This window comes from Carcharodon carcharias, chromosome 5 (genome assembly GCF_017639515.1).
Source record: "Carcharodon carcharias isolate sCarCar2 chromosome 5, sCarCar2.pri, whole genome shotgun sequence".
Taxonomy (NCBI): Eukaryota; Metazoa; Chordata; class Chondrichthyes; order Lamniformes; family Lamnidae; genus Carcharodon; species Carcharodon carcharias.
The window spans coordinates 49,424,710-49,447,284 of NC_054471.1; the positions used below are offsets into that span (position 1 = coordinate 49,424,710).

Genomic DNA, 22,575 nt, shown 5'->3' on the forward strand with positions numbered 1-22,575 from the left:
TGAATATTGAAGAAAAAAATCTACATCAATTAGAATTGGAAAAGATCTTAAGTTAATAAGGAATAGGATGTAACTTGCAGAATAGATAAGGGAGAACCAGTGGATGTGGTGTCTTTGGATTTTCATAAAGCTTTTGATAAAGTCCCATATAAGAGGTTAGTGTGCAAAATTAAAGCACATGGATTGGGGATAATATGCTGGCATGGAATAAGAATTGTTTAGCAGACAGGAAACAGAGAATAAGAATAAATGGGTCTTTTTTGGAGTGGCAGGCGGTGGCTAGTGGGGTACCACAGGGATCAGTGTTAGAGCCCCTGCTATTCACAATATATATCAATAATTTGGATAAGGGGACCAAATTTAAAATATTCCAAGTTTGCTGATGAGACAAAACTTGGTGGAAATATGAGTGGTTAGGAGGCTTCAAGGTGACTTAGACAAGTTGAGTGAGTGGGCAAATACATGACAGATGCAGTATAGCATGGGTAAGTGTGAAGTTATCCACTTTGGTAGGAAAAACAGAATGGCAGATTATTATTTGAATAATTATAAATTGGGAAATGTTGATATACAAAGGGACCTGGATGTCCTTGTACACCAATCACTGAAAGCAAGCATGCAGATGTAGCAAGCAGTTAAGAAGGCAAATGGTATGTTGGCCTTGAGTACGGGAGCGAGGTGGTCTTGCTGCGGCTGTAGACCACATCTGGAGTATTGTGTGCAGTTTAGGTCTCCTTATCTAGGAAAGCCAGAGAGAGAGTGCAGCGAAAGTTCACCAGACTGATTCTTGGGATGACAGGATTGTCCTATGAGGAGGGACTGGGCCTGTATTCACTGGAGTTTAGAAGAATGAGAGGGGATCTCATTGAAGCGTATAAAATTCTGACAGGGCTGGACAGACTGGATGCAGGGATGATGTTTCTTCTGGCTGCGGGGGTCTAGAACAAGGGGTCACAGTATCTGGATGCAGGGTAGGCCATTTAGAACTGAGATGAAGTGAAATCTCACACGGAGGGTGGTGAGCCTGTAGAATTTTCTACCACAGAAGGCTGTGGAGCCCAAGTCACTGAATATATTTAAGAAGGCAATAGATTTCTAGACTCTAAAAGCACCAAGGGGTATGAGGAGAGAGCAGGGGTATGGCATTGAGGTAGAGGATCAGCCATGATCATATTGAATGGTGGAGCAGGCTCAAAGGGCCGAATGACCTACTCCTATTTTCTGTTTCTAAGCAAGTTAAAAGATGTTAATAGTATTGCATATATAGAGAAATATTTTAAGGGTGAGGGTGAGAAAACATTCAGAGTCTAAAAGTGAGAGGAATCATTTATTGGGTTGCAGGGTTTGCTTTCTGAATCCAACCTAAGAGTGGAAAGGGAGGTGCTGGATAATTTCCTGGAGTTAGGGGAGAAATGGTTGTTTAGAACAGTCCTGGGCTTTATAGACTTACTGACTGTTTAGGGGAAAATAAGTTTTCACCATGGAATAGAAATGATATTTCCAAGAGCCAGCTTTGGCAATGAAGAAGATCCATATGAGGTTAGGGGAGATGATGCCAACACTTGATAGCTTTGATGGTTCATCTTTAGTCCTTCAGCTAAGCTGTAAAAACAGGAAATGTTGGAAGTACTCAGCAGGTCTGGTAGCATCTGGGGAGAAGAGCAGAGTTAGCTTTTCAGGTCGATGACCTTTTGTCAGAGATTAAGTAGGGTTAGTTAGCTTTGAGTGACATGAAAAAGCTGCCTTTGAAGAATTAAAAGAAGCTGGATTTTAGCTGCCCCGAAGCAAGGGCAGTTAGGGATGGTCAACACTTGCTGGCCATGCAAGCGATGCCCACGTCCCATGAAATAATATTTAAAAATTTGTAGAATGCAATATGCCCGGTGTTTCTGAATTACATAGCTTGCTAGCCCCTTTCAGAGGGTTAATGACAATGAGTTAACCTCATTGCTGTGGGTCTGAGATCACATGTAGGCCAGACCTTTGTAAGGATGGCAGATCACCTTCCCTGAAGGACATTAGTGAACCAGGTGAGTTTTTACGACAATCAATGATAGTTTCATGGTCACAATTATTGAGACTAGCTTTATATTCCAGAGCGAGATGGTGAAGGTCCAGTAATTCAGTATATTCAGAAGATTAATTAGTAACCTTAAAGTTGGGAAGCGAGACAATCGATCTGAATTTCAGATGCAATTTGTAATGTGACTTGCTGGAAAATCTTTTAATTTTAATTTGTGTTACCTGGTGTCATTTGACTGAGTGGAGGGAGAGGGTGAGAATAGCAAATTCATTGTATTCCTCAAAGGAGATAATTCCCCAAGGGAATTGAATTAACCTCAAATCTGCTAAACCCCATTTTCAGTTTAAGGTTAATTATTTCTTAAAAATTACTCACACTTGGGGAATTACTTTTGTTTATCTGGCATGGTTCGTATTTAATGAGTTTCTACTTGCATGATTTTGTTCATCTTTCTGTTCAGTTTGAAGTCCAAGAGGCGAAGCAAGTACCAGAAACTCATCCACAGTGGGATATTCCAGAGACGGAAGAGGAGGAGGAGGATCAGGAAGACAGTGAGGGAATTGAGGATAGTGAAGAAGAGGAAGAAGATAACGATTAAAGCTATTTGCAGACTACTTTTTCAACAACAACCACAATGGAAAACAAAACGTTGCACACAGTTCCAACAACTGCTGTTCTGATTAACTTAACCATGTACAAGAAAAAAAAAATGGGGGAAGAAAAGGAACATGGTAACCAGTCAGTGTCAGTAGTTTCAGCTATTGGCTGTGCAGTTTTTGAAAATGTGACTGTGACATGTACTCTAAAGCACAGGGGTTCAGTTGTCTGACGCAACGACATGCCACCTTTAATGAGAGTGCCCTTAATGCCGCTTAAACCATGTGTGAAAAATGGGGGAAATTATTGATTTCAAAATCATTTGGGTTTTTTTTTCCATTTCTTCCCTCCTCAAATTATGAATAGATTTTTCACTACAGAAAAAGCGCACCCCAGAGCCGAACTGTATCCTGTTACTAAACTAATGCCTCTGGAAATGCATTGGGACCATGTTTTGAAGTTTTATTCAGTGTTCAACCACAGGGTCAGGATAAGCTGGTGGATGATTGACTTTATTGCAGTTGTTAACAGATCTAAGGAGTTTGAGCTTTAGTTAATATGAATTAGCAAGAACTTTTTAATCAATAATACACAAACTACCATTTAATTCATTGATCGGTCAGATTGGAGGAAAAAAACTCTGTTGTATACATTTCTGCTACTTTTGTTTACATGAAATTATAAATGGGAAATATATCTGTCTATATTCTTTGTATTTAAAATAGTTGCAAATAAAATGGCAAACGTTTTTAAAATGTAAAATGTTATTTTGTAGTTTTGTCCAGCAACAATTGATCTACAATGATGAACTATCACGTACAGGCAAACTGTATACCATTCAGATGTGCAGAGAGGACTAATAAAATCAAGGAATCGCTATGCTAATAAACCTGTTTGAAATAGTGTCCCTTACAGTTTTGCTTTCTGTGCATTTTGTGTACAATTTATACAATATTTCATTTGCAGTATTTCATAATTATTGATCCCAATTACCTTCATTGAAGCGTCAGGATAAGACTTGTACGGATTGATCATGAGATCCAAGCTGTAAGCTTATATAGCTTGTCAGTGAATCAGCCAGTCTTGGTAATGGCGTGGAGAGGGAGAAGTACAGTAATGACGAGTTAGTGTGCATCAGTACATCTCATTGATCCTTTTATGATATCCTCAATTTTTCCATTTCTTGCCCTCCTTCTGATATTGAGTTTATTTTCTATTGGCAAAAGAATAAGAAGGGAGATGAGATTTTTTATGCAGAGTCATTACAATCTTGAATGCACTGCCTGAAAGGGCAATGGAAGCAGATTTCACAATAACTTCCAAAAGCAAATTGAAGAACTACTTGAGGAAAAGACAATTAGAATAATGGGGAAGTAGTGGGGACTGGAACTAATTAGATGACTCTTTTAAAGAGCAGACAGAAGCATAATGGGCTGAATGGCCTTTTTTGGGGGCTGTTGGAGTCCCTAGCCCTCATCCAAAATAAAATACAGTAACACTGATCCCTGCTTTGCCTAGGTGATAGAATGTGAGGAACGGGGAAATGGTGCAGCTGGATAGTAATGAATTCAAAAGGGGTAAAAGCAAAATACTGTGGACGCTGGAAATCAAACAAAAACAAAAAATGCTGGAAAAACTCAGCAGGTCTGACAGCATCAGTGAAGAGAAAGGCAGAGTTAAAGTTTCGTTCGAGTCCATATGACTTTTTCAGAACTAAAGAGAAGTACGAATGTGGTGAAATATATACTGTTTGAGGGGGGTGTAACAGGTGACTTTCTCCTTTGCCTCCACCTGGCCTTCTATCCAGCTTCAATTATTCCACCCCCCTTAAACAGTATATATTTCACCACATTTGTACTTCTCTTAGCTCTGAAGAAGTCATACGGACTTGAAACGTTCACTCTGCCTTTCTCTCCACTGATGCTGTCAGACCTGCTGAGTTTTTCAAAATTCAAAAGGGATATGGTTTCTTTCACCAAAAAACGTAGAAGAGATTGAGGGGTTATGGTAGCATGGTATTTTTTCTTTGAATATTGTCACAAGCCATAATGGTTGCAATGTACTAGAAAACTTTCATAGTCATTTACAGCACAATGAGGTCATTTGGCCCATAGAGTCCATGCCAGCTCCCCATGGAGCAATCCAATCAGTCTCTCTAACTGGACCCTTTAGCCCTGCAAGTTTATTTCCTTCAAGCGCCCATCCAATTTTCTTATGAAATCATTGTTTCCACATCCAACACCCATGTGGGTAGTGAGCTCCTGGTCGTGTCCAGATTCTTCTTCACAATTCCCATGCATCTCTTGTCCAAAACCTTAAAGCTGTCTCCCCTAGTCCTCCTACCAACAACTAATGGGTAGAGATTTTCCTTGTCTACCTTTTCAAAGCCTGTCATAATCTTGTACAGTTTGATCAAATCACCCCTCCAACTCCTTCAAAGTGTGACCAGAACTTTATAAAGGTTCAGCATAACTATTTTTGTACTTGGTCCCTGTTTATGAAGCTCAAGATCCCATAAGCTTGTCTAACCACACTTTCAATACGTCCTGCCACCTTCAAAGATCAATCTGCCATTTGTTTGCCTATTCTACTAGCCTATTCCTTGTCCTGTTGCAGGCCAATTTAAGTTTGGTATCATCAGGAAATTTTACTCTGTATTCCAAGATCCAAGTTATTTATAGCAAAACAAGCAATGGTCTTAAACAAAAATAAAAATAGCTGGAAAAACTCAGCAGATCTGGCAGCAGCTGCAGAGAGGAACACAATTTTGAGTCCGTATGACTCGTCAACAGAACGAAGTAAAAGTAGAAGAGAGGTGAAATATAAGCTGGTTGGGGCGGGGGTGGGACAAGTAAAGCTGGATAAAGGGCCAGATAGGTGGAGATAGCCAAAAGATGTCTCAGACAAAAGGACAAAGAGGTGTTGAAAGTGGTGATATTATCTAAGGAATGTGCTAATTAAGGGTAGAAAGCAGGACAAGCAAGGTACAGATAGCCCTAGTGGGGGTGGGGTGAAGGAGTCAAAATAGGTTAAAAGGTAGAGATGAAACAATGAATGGAAATGCATTTAAAAATAATGGAAATAGGTGGGAAAAGAAAAATCTATATAAGTTATTGGAAAAAAAAAGGAGGATCAGAAAGGGGGTGGGGATGGAGGAGAGAGTTCATGATCTAAAATTGTTGAACTCAATATTCAGTCCAGAAGGCTGTAACGTGCCTAGTTGGAAGATGAGGTGCTGTTCCTCCAGTTTGCGTTGAGCTTCACTGGAGCAATGCAGCAGGCCAAGGACAGACGTGGGCATGAGAGCAGGGTGGAGTGTTGAAATGACAAGTGACAGGAGGTCTGGGTCATGCTTGCGGACAGACCAAAGGTGTTCTGCAAGTGATCTTAGCACTGACCCTTGGTGGGGGGTGGGGGGCGGGGCAGGGGGGGGTGCAGTGGTGGGGAAACACCACTGTCTACCACCCTCCAGTTCAAAAAAAAATCTACCATGACTCACTGCTTTCTGTCCTTAAGCCATTTTTTAAAAATCGAATTGCACGCTCACCTTCCTATGCCATAAGCTTTAATTTTGTTAACCAGCCTTTTGTGTGGTACCTTATGCTTTCTTAAAATTCATATAGACAACATCCACTGCATTTCCTTCATCAGCCTTCTGTTACCTTGTCAAAAAAAAATTAGTCAAGCACAATCTCTCTTTTAAGAATCTGTGCTGACTGTCAATTAACTCAAACATTTCTAAGTGCCTGTTACTTTTTATCTGATAAAGGATTCCAAAACGTTACCCACTCTCTTTGCCAGTCACATTTTCATCCTCACCTCCCATCTCAGCCTATTGTATTTGACCTGATAATTCACTTGAACTGTAGTTGGAAGGACTGTCCTTGTACCCTTGAATAAGGGGGTTACATTTGTCACTGTTCCAACTCCCGGTACCTCCCCAACATCTAGGGAAGCTTGAATATTAAGGCAAGCCCTTCTGCTATCTCCATCCCCACTTCCTTTAGCAACCTAAGATGCAAACCATCTGGACCATGTGATTTAGCATAGCCAATCTTAAAAGTACCACCTCCCTTTCAATTTTCACATTATACATTGCCTCCACTATCACCGCTTCTACCAATATTTTGTCAAATTCTTTTTGTGAACACCGCTTCAACAAACTCTAAGTATTCTAGCCTTGCCCTGCACCGTGAAGCATATTTTAGTCTTTGTCCCTAATAGGATCCACCCCACCTCTTACTACCCACTTGCTATGTATATACTGGAAGATTTTTGGGTTCTCTTTTACGTTGACTGCCATTCTATTCTCATACTCTTTGCCAGCCTTATTTTCCTTTTCACCTCCCCTCTAAAACTAGTACATTTGACCTGGTTTCCACTTAAAGAACTCATCTGACCTGCATCATATACTGTTTTTGTTTCATCATAATCTCTATCTCCCATCATCCAAGGAACACTGTTTTTGGCTCCCTTACCTTTCACCCTTGTTGGAATGTACCTAGCCTGTACCGGAAGCATCTCTTCCTTAAAGGTCACTCATTTGTCCATTACGGTTTTTCCTGTCAGTATCTGGTTCCATTTTCCAAGACCCTTCTCATCCCAATTTAGGAGTTCTACTTTAGTGCTCTTCTCCCTTGATAATCTAAACCTTACGATACAACGATCACGTTGCCTACCTAATGATGATTATCTAAGTGTTTTCCCACAGACTTGATTCTCTTGGCCCACCTCATTTCCCAGATCCAGCAATGCCTCCTTTGTAGTTGGGACAAGAACATACTGTTCAAGGAAATTCTCCTAAACACAGTTCAGAAATTCCTCCTCCTCCTTACCCTTTACTCTAACATCTTCCCACTTGATATTTGGTTAATTATAGGTCCCCAGTATCACCACTTTCTAGTTCTTTGGTAAAAACAAGGTGGCTTTTGTTCTATGAGGGGAGGTGTTGTGGTCTCTTTCCAGACCTGCTGTACTGAGTCAGTTGCAAAAGTGTGCAACTGTGATATGTAAAATCATAGAATTTTACAGCATGGAAGGAGACCATTTGAGTGCATCTGTCCAGGCTCTCTGAAAAAGGTAGCCACTTCAACCCATTTGCCTACTCTTTACCATACATTTTAAATGTTTCTTCTAATATTTATTTGTTTCCCTTTAAAAAGCTATTATGCATTTTCTTTTAGCACTTTATTGGCAATCCATTTTCTAACAACGTATGTGTACGGATAAAATTTTAATTTCTCCATTTGCTCTGATTTTAAATGTATTTCCTGTCTCAATGACCAGCAGAAGTAGTACTTCTAATACCTAATTTCTTAATTTTGAACAACTTTTTCAGATCTCTGTTGAAAACAGAGTTCAGTTTCTTATGTTTCTCAAAAATAAAACCCCTCATCCTGATATCTTGTACAGAAGCTTATGATAAAGAGCAGAGAAGACTGAGGGGTGACCTGATTGAGGTGTACAAGATTATGAGGGTCATGGACAGGGTGGATAGGGAACAGCTGTTCCCTTTAGTTGAAGGGTCAGTCATGAGGGGGCATAAGTTCAAGGTGAGGGGCAGGAGGTTTAGGGGGGATGTGAGGAAAAACTTTTTTACCCAGAGGGTGGTGATGGTCTGGAATGCACTGCCTGGGAGGGTGGTGGAGGTTGCCTCACATCATTTAGAAAGTACCTGGATGAGCACTTGGTATGTCATAACATTCAAGGCTACGGGCCAAGTGGTAGGTAGGTAGGTAGGTCAGGTGTTTCTTATATGTCAGTGCAGAATCGATGGGCCAAAGGACCTCTTCTGCACTGTGTGATTCTGTGATATGTACCCACCATACTGTGGGAAAGTACTTCATATCCACTCACCCCTGCAACTTAGCTAATATTGGAAAGTTCATTGTGGTGAAATGTAGGAGTGAGACTGCTGAGTTACCACCCTGACACTGCATTTCACTGTCACATTGGACCTACTTGTTCAACTCTTGCTTTATAGAAAATGTTATCAAATGTTGCACTACTGAAAGCAAACCTTGAAATTTGTTTAGGTCTTAAATGCTGTGCAAATGGTGAATCTATTTAGGGGTTGGAGGAAAGAGAAGCATGAATTTGGCTTCATTTAGTGTGCAATGGCTACTGTTTAATTTTTTTTGGTCAGTGTTCAACCATAGGATCGGGATAAACTGATGAATGATCCACTTTTCTGCAAATGTTAACTGACCTAAAGGGTTTGAGTTTTAAAGTGAGTTTAATTAAAACTGCAGTCTATACCTGTGCCGAAATTCAATTACTGTAGTTCTCAGCAAAATAATCAAAAGCTAGTGTTGTATAGAGCAGCTATCAGGAAGTATTTGCTTTGTACAATGGATGCTTAATGGTTGGGACGGGAAGGGAGGAAGGTTGAGGCCTGGAGTCAATTAGAACAAGGACACATAGGAAACTGGTAATTTCTGGAGAGTGAAATCAAATGTCAGAAGGACTGCCCTTACCTGCGCCCATTGTCTGAAATAGATCAGTGTGGTATAATTTCAAAATGTTATAACCAGAATGAATATTAACATTGAGATAAAAACAAAAAAACTGCGGATGCTGGAAATCCAAAAAAAAACAAAAACAGAATTACCTGGAAAAACTCAGCAGGTCTGGCAGCATCGGCGGAGAAGAAAAGAGTTGACGTTTCGAGTCCTCAAGACCCTTCGACAGAACTTGAGTTCGAGTCCAAGAAAGAGTTGAAATATAAGCTGGTTTAAGGTGTGTGTGTGGGGGGCGGAGAGAGAGAGAGAGAGAGAGGTGGAGGTGGGGGGGGGTGGTGTGGTTGTAGGGACAAACAAGCAGTGATAGAAGCAGATCATCAAAAGATGTTAACAACAATTGTACAAAAGAACACATAGGTGTTAAAGTTGGTGATATTATCTAAACGAATGTGCTAATTAAGAATGGATGATAGGGCACTCAAGGTATAGAACAAAAACAGAATTACCTGGAAAAACTCAGCAGGTCTGGCAGCATCGGCGGAGAAGAAAAGAGTTGACGTTTCGAGTCCTCATGACCCTTCGACAGAACTTGAGTTCGAGTCCAGGAAAGAGCTGAAATATAAGTTGGTTTAAGGTGTGTGTGTGGGGGGCGGAGAGATAGAGAGACAGAGAGGTGGAGGGGGTTGGTGTGGTTGTAGCGACAAACAAGCAGTGATAGAAGCAGATCATCAAAAGATGTCAACAACAATAGTACAATAGAACACATAGGTGTTAAAGTTAAAGTTGGTGATATTATCTAAACGAATGTGCTAATTAAGAATGGATGGTAGGGCACTCAAGGTATAGCTCTAGTGGGTTTTTTTTTTATTTTATATAATGGAAATAGGTGGGAAAAGGAAAATCTTTATAATTTATTGGGAAAAAAAAGAAGGGGGAAACAGAAAGGGGGTGGGGATGGGGGAGGGAGCTCACGACCTAAAGTTGTTGAACTCAATATTCAGTCCGGAAGGCTGTAAAGTGCCTAGTCGGAAGATGAGGTGTTGTTCCTCCAGTTTGCGTTGGGCTTCACTGGAACAATGCAGCAAGCCAAGGACAGACATGTGGGCAAGAGAGCAGGGTGGAGTGTTAAAATGGCAAGCGACAGGGAGGTTTGGGTCATTCTTGCAGACAGACCGCAGGTGTTCTGCAAAGCGGTCGCCCAGTTTACGTTTGGTCTCTCCAATGTAGAGGAGACCACATTGGGAGCAACGAATGCAGTAGACTAAGTTGGGGGAAATGCAAGTGAAATGTTGCTTCACTTGAAAGGAGTGTTTGGGTCCTTGGACGGTGAGGAGAGAGGAAGTGAAGGGGCAGGTGTTGCATCTTTTGCGTGGGCATGGGGTGGTGCCATAGGAGGGGGTTGAGGAGTAGGGGGTGATGGAGGAGTGGACCAGGGTGCCCCGGAGGGAGCGATCCCTACGGAATGCTGATGGGGGGGGTGAAGGGAAGATGTGTTTGGTGGTGGCATCATGCTGGAGTTGGCGGAAATGACGGAGGATGATCCTTTGAATGCGGAGGCTGGTGGGGTGATAAGTGAGGACAAGGGGGACCCTATCATGTTTCTGGGAGGGAGGAGAAGGCTTGAGGGCGGATGCGCGGGAGATGGGCCGGACACAGTTGAGGGCCCTGTCAACGACCGTGGGTGGAAAACCTCGGTTAAGGAAGAAGGAGGACATGTCAGAGGAACTGTTTTTAAATGTAGCATCATCGGAACAGATGCGACGGAGGCGAAGGAACTGAAAGAATGGGATGGAGTCCTTACGGGAATCGGGGTGTGAGGAGCTGTAGTCGAGATAGCTGTGGGAGTCGGTGGGTTTGTAATGGATATTGGTGGACAGTCTATCACCAGAGATTGAGACAGAGAGGTCAAGGAAGGGAAGGGAAGTGTCAGAGATGGACCACGTGAAAATGATGGAGGGGTGGAGATTGGAAACAAAATTAATAAATTTTTCCAAGTCCCGACGAGAGCATGAAGCAGCACCGAAGTAATCATCGATGTACCGGAGAAAGAGTTGTGGAAGGGGGCCGGAGTAGGACTGCAACAAGGAATGTTCCACATACCCCATAAAGATACAGGCATAGCTGGGGCCCATGCGGGTACCCATAGCCACTCCTTTTATTTGGAGGAAGTGAGAGGAGTTGAAGGAGAAATTGTTCAGCGTGAGAACAAGTTCAGCCAGACGGAGGAGAGTAGTGGTGGATGGGGATTGTTCGGGCCTCTGTTCGAGGAAGAAGCTAAGGGCCCTCAGACCATCCTGGTGGGGGATGGAGGTGTAGAGGGATTGGACGTCCATGGGGAAGAGGAAGCGGTTGGGGCCAGGGAACTGGAAATTGTTGATGTGACGTAAGGTGTCAGAGGAATCACGGATGTAGGTGGGAAGGGACTGGACAAGGGGAGAGAGAAGGGAGTCAAGATAATGAGAAATGAGTTCTGTGGGGCAGGAGCAAGCTGAGACGATCGGTCTACTGGGGCAGTTCTGTTTGTGGATTTTGGGTAGGAGATAGAAGCGGGCCGTCCGAGGTTGGGCGACTATCAGGTTGGAAGCTGTGGGAGGGAGATCCCCAGAGGAGATGAGGTCAGTGACAGTCCTGGAAACAATGGCTTGATGTTCAGTGGTGGGGTCATGGTCCAGGGAGAGGTAGGAGGAAGTGTCTGCGAGTTGACGCTCAGCCTCCGCGAGGTAGAGGTCAGTGCGCCAGACAACAACAGCACCACCCTTGTCAGCGGGTTTGATGACAATGTCAGGGTTGGACTTGAGAGAATGGAGTGCAGTAAGTTCAGAGAGAGACAGGTTAGAATGGGTGAGAGGAGCAGAGAAATTGAGACGACTACTGTCGCGCTGACAGTTCTCAATGAAAAGATCAAGAGAAGGTAAGAATCCAGAGGGAGGAGTCCAGGTGGAGGGAGAATATTGGAGATGGGTAAAAGGATCCGTTGAACTGGGAGAGGACTCCTGCCCAAAGAAGTGAGCCCGGAGATGAAGACGGCGGAAGAAGAGTTCAGTATCATGCCGAGCCCGAAATTCATTGAGGTGTGGGCGTAAGGGTATGAAACTAAATCCTTTGCTGAGCACTGAACGTTCAGCATCGGAGAGGGGAAGGTCAGGGGGTATAGTGAATACACGGCTGGGGTTGGGATTGGAAGAAAGGGTGGGGACGGAGGGACAGGCAGGGGTGGAGGGTCCTAGATGGGTGTTGGTGTCGATGAGTTGTTGGAGCTTGCGTTCCTTAGCACTTGAGAGAAAGAGAAAAAGTTTCTTGTTGAGGCGTCGGATGAGCCGAAGGATAAAATGAAACTGGGGGCACGCGCAGCTTTGAAAAAGGGTACGGCGGTGCTGCTGGAGGGAGAGGTCGAGTGTGTTCATATGGCGGCGCATGGCACTGAGTGTGGATTTCAGAACGTGACGGGAGCAGCAGTCCGAGAAACGTTTTATGTCCCGGAGATACCTGTAATCCTGGGTGGGTTCGAAACATGAGGGGTGGAATTTCAGTTGAAATCCACGTGGGGTAAATCGGAGATGGAGACAGTCACTGAGAAAGGAGATATGGCTGTGAAAGCGGGTTTTAGTAAACACCTTGTCAAACACCAGGAGGGAAATGGAAAGCAAGGAAGGTGAGCAGGGCAAAAGAGAGGAACGGAAATCTTGTCGCAGAAAAGAACAGAACTTCTTCAAGGAGGTAGGCATTTCTTGAAGAGCAGTGGCAGTCAATTAAACACAGAGATAAAAACAAAAAAACTGCGGATGCTGCAAATCCAAAAAAAAACAAAAACAGAATTACCTGGAAAAACTCAGCAGGTCTGGCAGCATCGGCGGAGAAGAAAAGAGTTGACGTTTCGAGTCCTCATGACCCTTCGACAGAACTTGAGTTCGAGTCCAAGAAAGAGTTGAAATATAAGTTGGTTTAAGGTGTGTGTGTGGGGGTCAGAGAGAGAGAGAGAGGTGGAGGGGGGGGGGTGTGGTTGTAGGGACAAACAAGCAGTGATAGAAGCAGATCATCAAAAGATGTCAACAACAATGGTACAAAAGAACACATAGGTGTTAAAGTTAAAGTTGGTGATATTATCTAAATGAATGTGCTAATTAAGAATGGATGGTAGGGCACTCAAGGTATAGCTCTAGTGGGGGTGTTTTTTTTTAAATGGAAATAGGTGGGAAAAGGAAAATCTTTATAATTTATTGGAAAAAAAAGGAAGGGGGAAACAGAAAGGGGGTGGGGATGGGGGAGGGACCTCATGACCTAAAGTTGTTGAATTCAATATTCAGTCCGGAAGGCTGTAAAGTGCCTAGTCGGAAGATGAGGTGTTGTTCCTCTAGTTTGCGTTGGGCTTCACTGGAACAATGTGGTCTCCTCTACATTGGAGAGACCAAACATAAACTGGGCGACCGCTTTGCAGAACACCTGCGGTCTGTCCGCAAGAATGACCCAAACCTTCCTGTCGCTTGCCGTTTTAACACTCCACCCTGCTCTCTTGCCCACATGTCTGTCCTTGGCTTGCTGCATTGTTCCAGTGAAGCCCAATGCAAACTGGAGGAACAACACCTCATCTTCCGACTAGGCACTTTACAGCCTTCCAGACTGAATATTGAATTCAACAACTTTAGGTCGTGAGCTCCCTCCCCCATCCCCACCCCCTTTCTGTTTCCCCCTTCCTTTTTTCCCCCAATAAATTATATAGATTTTCCTTTTCCCCCCATTTCCATTATTTTTTAAAAAAAAATTAAAATATTTTATGCTCTCCCACCCCCACTAGAGCTATACCTTGAGTGCCCTGCCATCCATTCTTAATTAGCACATTCGTTTAGATAATATCACCAACTTTAACTTTAACACCTATGTGTTCTTTTGTTCTATTGTTGTTGACAAAATTTGATGATCTGCCTCTGTCACTGCTTGTTTGTCCCTACAACCACACCCCCACTCCACTTCTCTCTCTCTCTCTCCGCCCCCCACACACACAGCTTATATTTCAACTCTTTCTTGGACTCCAACTCAAGTTCTGTCGAAGGGTCATGAGGACTCGAAACGTCAACTCTTTTCTTCTCCGCCGATGCTGCCAGAACTGCTGAGTTTTTCCAGGTAATTCTGTTCTTGTTTTTTTTTAATATTAACATTGTGAGTTGCTGAATGACGGTGTTATAAAACTGAAAATACAACCCAGACTGCTGTATAACACAACCCAGGATCTGCGGCCCTCTTTCTAGATGGGCCATCAGTCGGAGAGAATGGAAATTAGATATGTTTGAGGGGAAATGATTTGGAAGATGTCATCACAATGCTTTTCACATAACTGAAGGGTGAATTTCCACCTTTAATTACGTAAGCGAATATCTGTGTTTTCCCATTGTTCGTGACTGAGCCAGGAACTTACACATTAACGCGCAATTACTGACTGTGATTTTGTTGATAAATTTTCGATTAAAGCAGGCATTCTTCCTCCAATAAGAGGAATTTCACCCTGAAGCTTGCTTCCACAGTAGCATTAGCAGAAGTCTTGAAACAAGTCATGTGCACACTTCTAACAATATGTTAGGAAGGAGTTTGAGAAGAGCTGGCTAGGGTAAACGCTATGGAAGTTTACAGTTGTGAGGAAGCCCTGTCAATTTCCCTGCTGAATCATAGCATTAAACAGCTGCTGAATATTTCTAATAAAGTGAGATTTTAATTCGTTTATACAGACCAAATTAAAACTTGTTCAAATGAGGTGTGGAATGAGTGAAATCTCAGGAAAACTCATATAGCTCCAGTTTCATTCTAATATCACCAGTCATTTAATAATTGCTCAGCTTTTTCTTTTAAATGTTGTTCAGCAGTAGTTATTTTCCAATTCAAACTAAGAATTTACACTGAAACTTTAAGTTGTCCATTCCCTCCACAGATGCTTCCTGACCTACTGAACATTTCCAGCATTTTCAGGGGTTTTAAAAAAAATCACATTTCCTGCAACCTTGTTTTATTTCCTAACTTCTCAAGTTTCTTAATATTTGTAACTCCTCAGCCTTGGTTACAATTGTATGTTGTCCATAGCTACAACGTATCCATCGGACACTTTTTAATGTTGCATATCCTGAATACTATAGATTGTAAATAAAAGAATCACATTTTCTACCCATTAGCTACATGAATGGGTACAAAATCTAGGATAATCTACTCCTTTAGATATGTTGTACTGAGCAAAAATCTTAAATACAGTAAACGCCAGCCACATTATATGCTGCCTGTATAAACCTATAGGTATATCACATACGTACTCTACACTAGCTGCACTGTCCCGCAGACGGCACGCTGTGTGCAGTGGAGGAGAGCGAGCTGCTGCCCACGACCGAGCACCGGGTAAACCGCGCACCCCCCCCCCCCCACCCCGCCCCCTATAAACCTCAAACCCTTAAGCAGCAAAACATGGCAAGAAGAAATGCGATTGTGCAACGCTGAAGTAAGTGCCCATCAATATTTCCACGGCGAGGAGCCGCTGTCCCTGTAAAGTAAGGCACATCCAAAAGATGCCAAGTTTTGGTTTGTCATTTCACATCCCATTCATGTTCATTAACTCTGCCTTCTCCTCCCACCCCCCACCGCACCCCCCCCCCCCCCCCCCCCCCCTCAACTTTCGCTGTGTTATATTGCTGAAATGGACAGCAAAACTGAAGAAAAAGTAACTGCGTCAGATAAACATCGCATCGTCATTCCCATCCTCGCATGATATGCTCGGGATTTTGTTTTTGACGTGTACAGAAGGTGGGGAGTGACAGCAGGGATTTGCCCTCAGGCTCTGAATTGACCCAAGTGGCCGCTAAATGGAGCAGCTAGAGAGAAGCGCCGAGGCAGATGGGTCCATCCGTTGCCTGCTGTTTTTTTTTAAAGAGATAACTATATTAATAAGAGTTAAGTAGTCGTGACACAAAGAGGCTTGGTGAACTGTGAGGCTTCACGCCCCCGAGTATTCCTCGCAGGGGTAGAGATTAGAATACCCCCTCCCTGCCCCCCCCCCCCCCCCACCAAAAAATAGGCAGCAATATCCAACCTTGGTTTCTCATGTTCTAAAAACTGGTAGGTTAGATTTATGATTTCCAACCCGCATTTAGCACTGTCTGACCTGTCCATAAATTACACTTAAATTAGTTTATTTTGGTCCATCATCCTCCAGCTTCTCCTGTGCAGTTAGCACTTCATTAAATAGTCTGCAATTATACTTCAGAGCTTGACACAGAGGCTTCATTTAATTGTGCAACAGAGATGTCTGTTGGTTCATGGTAAATAATAAATGGTTATGTAACCATCTTCAGAGCTAACCTCATGCCTGGAAGCTATCATAAATCAACAGCATTCATCTAAGCTTGGATTGTCTTCCACAGTGAAGTAATTAAAATGTTGTGGTTTGCCTAGCTGGTATAGTTAAGCATTTAAAAGTTGCTATTGATCATAGCTCATCGTGGCATCCAACCACGTTTATTAATTTTATACATTTGGAGGATGTTAAATTTACTTTCGTAGATGGAAGTAAATTTAACCCATGGAGACAACCTGTATCACAGTTTTGAGGGATTTCTCTGCTTTTGCTTTTCTTTTTGATTTGAAGACATTTACTTTTGTATCACACGGCACACAGGACCTCAGACCGAGAGAGTGGGCATAGGAGCTGCTCACAGGCCTATATTGCTTACACAAGATTTTACAACAACCACAAATTACATTTATATAGCACTTTAGCATAATAAAAACTACCGTGACACTTCACAGGAGAATTTTTAATCAGAAAAATTTGACAGATACATAGAGAGATATTAGGGCTTGGTTGAAGAGGTAGATTTTAAGGATTGACTTAAAGGAGGAGAGAGACTGAATGATGTTTAGGTAGGGAATTCCTGAGCCTAAGGCCCAGACCCAGGCACAACCCCAACAGTGGAGCAAACGATATCTACAATGTGCAAGAAGCCAGAATTGACAGAGGACAGAGATCTCAGAGCGTTGTGGAGCTGCAGGAGGTTACAGAGATGGGGGGGGGGGGGGGGGGGGGGTAGAGCGTGGGGGGTGGGGGGGCGGTGGCGGTGAAGCAATAGGGGGATTGAACACAACAATAAGAAATTTTAAATTTCTGGACCAGGAGCCAATATAGGTAAGTGAGCACAGGAGTGATTGGTGAAAGAAACTTGGTACGAATTAAAATCATAGAATAGTAACAGCACAGAAGGAGGCCATTCAGCCCATTGTGTCTATGCCAATTCTTTGAAGAAGCCATTCACCTAGTGCCTGGAGTTAGAGCACAGGGAGCAGTGTTTGGGTGAGCTCAAGTTTACAGAGGGCGGTAGACAGGAGGCCAGCCAGGAGAGCATTAGAATCGCTAAGCCTGGAGGTGACAAAAGCATAGATGAAGGTTTCAGCTACAAATGAGCTGACATTGATTCTGCTTTGGGAAGGGATCTCTCTGCACCAGTCTCCTGCCTTTCCTCTCAGCCTCTGATTTTAGTGCAGGGACACATTGAAAGGGGCCACATTCCCATGTTTATGTTACTGAAACCAGCTCTCTCAACCCTACAGCAGAATTGTAGAACCCACATTTTCATAAGTCTACATTGCTATTGGTTCCTGGAGTCTGGACCACTTAAACTATGGAGTGCAGCTGATGGAGTAAGATTCATGGAATATAAAAACACCTCATGACAGGCTACTAATAAGTGTGTAAGAGCATTTCAAATTGGGCCTCCTGATTTTCTTCCCAATGGGGAAATACTTGGTGTCCACCCAATTATACAGCTGAAAGCGGTACTTACTTTGAAAATCTCAAATATGAATGCATCCGTCTCCCCCATTCATTCCATGATATATTGATGGAGAACCAGTGCCATGCAAACTATTGTTGGCTGGAGCGCTCCCATTTCACTTTGATGGTTCAAATAAATGAAAGTAGCTAAGCCTAAGAACAATCAGGCCGAGATCTTTTTATCAGCATGTAGTTAGGATCTGGAATGCACCAGAGTGTGGTGGAGGCAGGTACATTTAGGGCTTTCCAAAGATAATTGGATAATTATTCTGAAGTGAAAAAGTTTGCAGGGTTACAGGGAAAGGGTGGTGGAGTAGGACTAGCTGCGTTGATTTTGCAGAGGGCTAGGATGGACACAATGGGCTGAATAGCTTCTATCTTTTCTGTTACCATTCTATGATTCTTTGAAGTTCTTAGAACTATCTAGCTCCTCAAATTAAATAAACCATGCAGAAAATAGTGGAAATGAAAAGCATCTCTAAAGAAAGGCTGGTGTTTTGGGTGTGATGTTGAATTATATAAATATTTTTAACCCAATTAGCCCCTTGTTTGATTCATGTTTAGCAAAATGAAACAAGACTAATTTGATAATAGATGCTAGTAAATCTTATTCTCTACAATAATTGAAATCTGTCAATGAGCAGAACCTTCAGATGCACAGATGTCTTCATTCTTTCAATGCCTTCCCAAACTGTGAGACATGCCAGGCAACTGAGAAAGGAACTGAAATACACAAAATACTGAACTAAGAGAGAGACACTGTTGTAGGTGAAGAGAACAGCCAGTTCCTTGTGGGCCAGAGGGAACAGAGGTGCTCCTCCTGATCTTATACGGAAGCTTTAGCCGTAGGGCACTCCTTTTCATGGCTTCCCCACCCTCGGTCGCATCCAGAGCCTACCCCCACCACTGCCGCAAACATTACCATGTGCCCCCCTTTCAAATCTATCCCTCAGATGGGGCGGGGCCTCTACATTGAGACATCCTTGTGCTACCTGTTCTGCTTCAGAAGTGCCCACCTCTCCTGATGGGGCTATCAAAGCTCTGGAGTTGCTAATCTTCTGATTGGGTGGCAGCAACTGGGACCCAGCCACCATTCTTATTAGGATATTCTAAAAAGCAAGCGTGGAGGCAGACAATTAGGAGGCTGCCTTTGGGAAGATTGTGACACTGGTCTTGCTGCCGGCAATTCCATGCTCAGGTTTCCCATTTGGCTCTGAAGTTGGAGTCCTGAAGTCCAAAGGAAAACCTAACCCTACATTTCTCAAGTCCAAACCTGTAGCGTGACAGTCAAATACAACAACACTGTGTACTCTTTGCACATTCTGACTGCATAGCTGAAGTCTTATACTCTGATGTAAAAACAGAAAATGCTGGAAAAACTCAGCAGAAGGAGTCAAGAGCGAGGAGAAAACTGGTCCACAAGCATGACCCAGACCTTTCTGTCACTTGCCATTTCAACAGACCACCCTGCTCTCTGGAGTTTTTGAGGAGGTGACCAGGTGTGTAGATGAGGGTAGTGTAGTTGATGTAGTTTATATGGATTTCAGCAAAGCCTTTGACACGTCCCACATGGGAGACTTATAAAGAAGGCAAATGCACATGGGATACAGGGTAATTTCATAAGGTGGATTCAAAGTTGGCTTAGTTGAAGGAGACAGAGGGTGATGACAGAAGGATGCTTTAGTGACTGCGAGCCAGTTTCCAGTGTCGTACCACAGGGATCTGTGCTCAATCCCCTATTATTTGTCATTTATATAAATGACATAGATGACTATGTGGGGGGTAGGATTAGTAAGCTTGTCGATGACATAAAGATTGGCCTGGTGGTTAACAGTGAGGCTGAGTGTCTTGGGCTACAGGAAGATATGGACGGGATGGTCAAAGGGGCAGATAAGTGGCAGATGGAATTTAATCCTGAAAAGTGTGAGGTGATACACTTTGGAAGGAGTAATTTGACAAGGAAGTATTCAATGAATGGCATGACACTAGGAGTTCTGAGGAACAAAGGGACCTTGACGTGTATGTCCATAGATCTCTGAAAGCGGAGGGGCATGTTAGTGGGGTGGTGAAAAAGGCATATGGGACATTTGCCGTTATCAATCGAGGCATAGATTACAAAAATAGGGAGGCCATGTTGGAGTTGTATAGAACCTTGATGAGGCCACAGCTGGAGTACTGTGTGCAGTTCAGGTCACCACATTATAGGAAGGATGTGATTTCACTGGAGGGGGTGCAGAGGAGATTCACCAGGATGTTGCCTGGGATGAAACATATAAGTTAAGAAGAGAGGTTGCATAGACTTGGGTTGCTTTCGTTGGAGCAGAGAAGACTGAGGGGCAACCTGATCGAGGTGTACAAGATTATGAGGGGCATGGACAGGGTGGATAGGGAGCAGCTGTTCCCCTTAGTTGAAGAGTCAGTCACAAGGGGACATAAGTTCAAGGTGAGGGGCAGGAGGTTTAGGGGGAATGTGAGGAAAAACCTTTTTACCCAGAGGATGGTGACGGTCTGGAATGCGCTGCCTGGGAGGGTGGTGGAGGCAGGATGCCTCACATCCTTTAAAAAGTACCTGGATGAGCACTTGGCATGTCATAACATTCAAGGCTATGGGCTAAGTGCTGGTAAATGGGATTAGGTAGGTAGGTGAGGTGTCTCTCACATGTCAGTGCAGACTCGATGGGCTGAAGGGCCTCTTCTGCACTATGTGATTCGGTGATTCTCATGCCCACATGTCTGCCCTTGGCCTGCTGCAATGTTCCAGTGAAGCTCAATGCAAATTGGAGAAACAGCACCTCATCTTCCGATTAGGCACTTTACAGCTTTCTGGACTTAACATTGAGTTCAACAACTTCAGATCAAGAGATCCCTCTTAATTCCTTTTTTAATCCAGTTTTTATTTATTTATTTATTTTTATAGTTAATGATTTTTTCATTTTTATACCCTTTTCCCCAACAGCCCCTCCCCCCCACAGGGCCATCTGTCACTTGTTTTGTGTTTTGCTTTCACAGAGCACTGACCCTTGTTCTAATATTAACACCTTCACTTTCTTACCTTTTTGCCACCATCAGCACCTTCTTCACTCATTACCACTAACATTAACACTCCCTTTGTCTTGTGTCTATGGCATCTTTGTCAGCCTCTCCTTAGCTGTCACCTATCCCCGACCTTCTATCTCGTTCTACCTGTCCCACCCCCTCGTAAACAGTATAAAACCTATCACATTACTACTTCTCTTTAGCTCTGAAGAAGAGTCATACAGACTCGAAACATTAACTCTGTTTCTCTCTCCACAGAAGCTGCCAGACCTGCTGAGTTTTTCCAACATTTTCTGTTTTTATTGCAGATTTCCAGCATCAGCACTATTTTACTTTTATATTATGCTCTGATGCCAATTCAACTGTAGTATAAAGCCCCCCCTTTCAGTGAAAAAATATTTTTATTCCACAAGTGCCATTTTTGTTAAGTGGTTGCCATCATAATCAACAACATGTATAAGAGAGAATATGATTCACAATGATATAACTGGAATCTACCAACAACTTGTGAAGCAATTTTGTTTTTAAGTAGAATACAGAATAAAGTCCAGGAGAATTTTAACTATATCCCATTTTGAAGCTGAAGGCTGACCACCCAATTGCAAACTGTTGATGTGAAATTGAGATTCAAGATTTTTGTTCCATTTCAGACAAACCTAGTTTGTATGTTTATATTGCCAAACTGTAACTATATAATGGTAGATATTTGGCCTTTGATTCAAAAGGGAAATAATAATGTTATCAGACTCCTGAACTGCCAAAATATAACATGTTCCAAATTATGTCTGTGCAGTTATTTAAAAATCCCAGCTGGAAACTTTAAACAGCTGTCATAACCTATAATTTTAAGTGTCATGTTAGAGATCGGACTCTAAATTCAGGAATCATACCCCCAGTTCTCGGGAAGTTTTATATTAAGCTTAATGAAACATTTTATTAATTTACACAAGTTAACTATATACACAAGGCTACAAGTTACTACTATCATAACTTGTAACAAATTCCCAAACTAATCTCCATTAACAGCAACCCAGACTTAACCAAACACCAGGCAAAGCATTTTCACATTACAAATTCAAAATGAGGTTCTTTTCCTGTGGAGGCTTACAGCTGCTTTTGATCTCACATTGCCTCTGCTCTACACACACAAAACTGTTGAAGTTATACCTAGCACTGCTCATTGAATGTAAATTCTCATTGTATTACCAACCTGTTCTAACAATAAAACCCCTTTCATAGTACCAATTTTATTACCAATGTAAACATATTGCATGGTCTCTGCTCGCTGAGTGCCAGAATTCACCCCACTTCTTGAATGATCTATTCAAAAAAATACAAATACACGCTATCTCTCTTACATATCAAAACTAGTACCCATCAAAGCACCCAGACCAGCTGGCTTTAAACCAATTAAGCCACACCCGCAGACTAAACCTCTATTTTAAAAGAAAAATATTTTCCAATAATATGTACATTAATAGCTTCAGAACAAAATTCACAAGTGTGTAAATAATTTGCACACCAATACATTATGCCATTGAGTTTTAAAGCTCAAGTCCACATTTATTATTTTCCAAGTTGTTCATCTTGCTCAGGCTCAGTCTGAGAAGTTTCATGTAGAGGTAAGGAAATTGCTTTGCACATCACTGTTGGCCATTGTT

At 42.7% G+C, this 22,575-nt stretch overlaps 1 protein-coding gene across 1 annotated transcript in view; it reads left to right on the top strand.

The window, feature by feature from the left end:
* sec63 (SEC63 homolog, protein translocation regulator) overlaps positions 1-3,523 on the top strand; it is a 104,316-nt gene extending 100,793 nt beyond the window's left edge. The window contains exon 21 of the mRNA XM_041188564.1: positions 2,484-3,523. Within this exon, the coding sequence (XP_041044498.1) occupies positions 2,484-2,621 (138 nt within the window). The 3' untranslated portion in view covers positions 2,622-3,523. The remainder of the gene's footprint in view (positions 1-2,483) is intronic.
* The last annotated feature ends 19,052 nt before the right edge of the window (positions 3,524-22,575 follow it).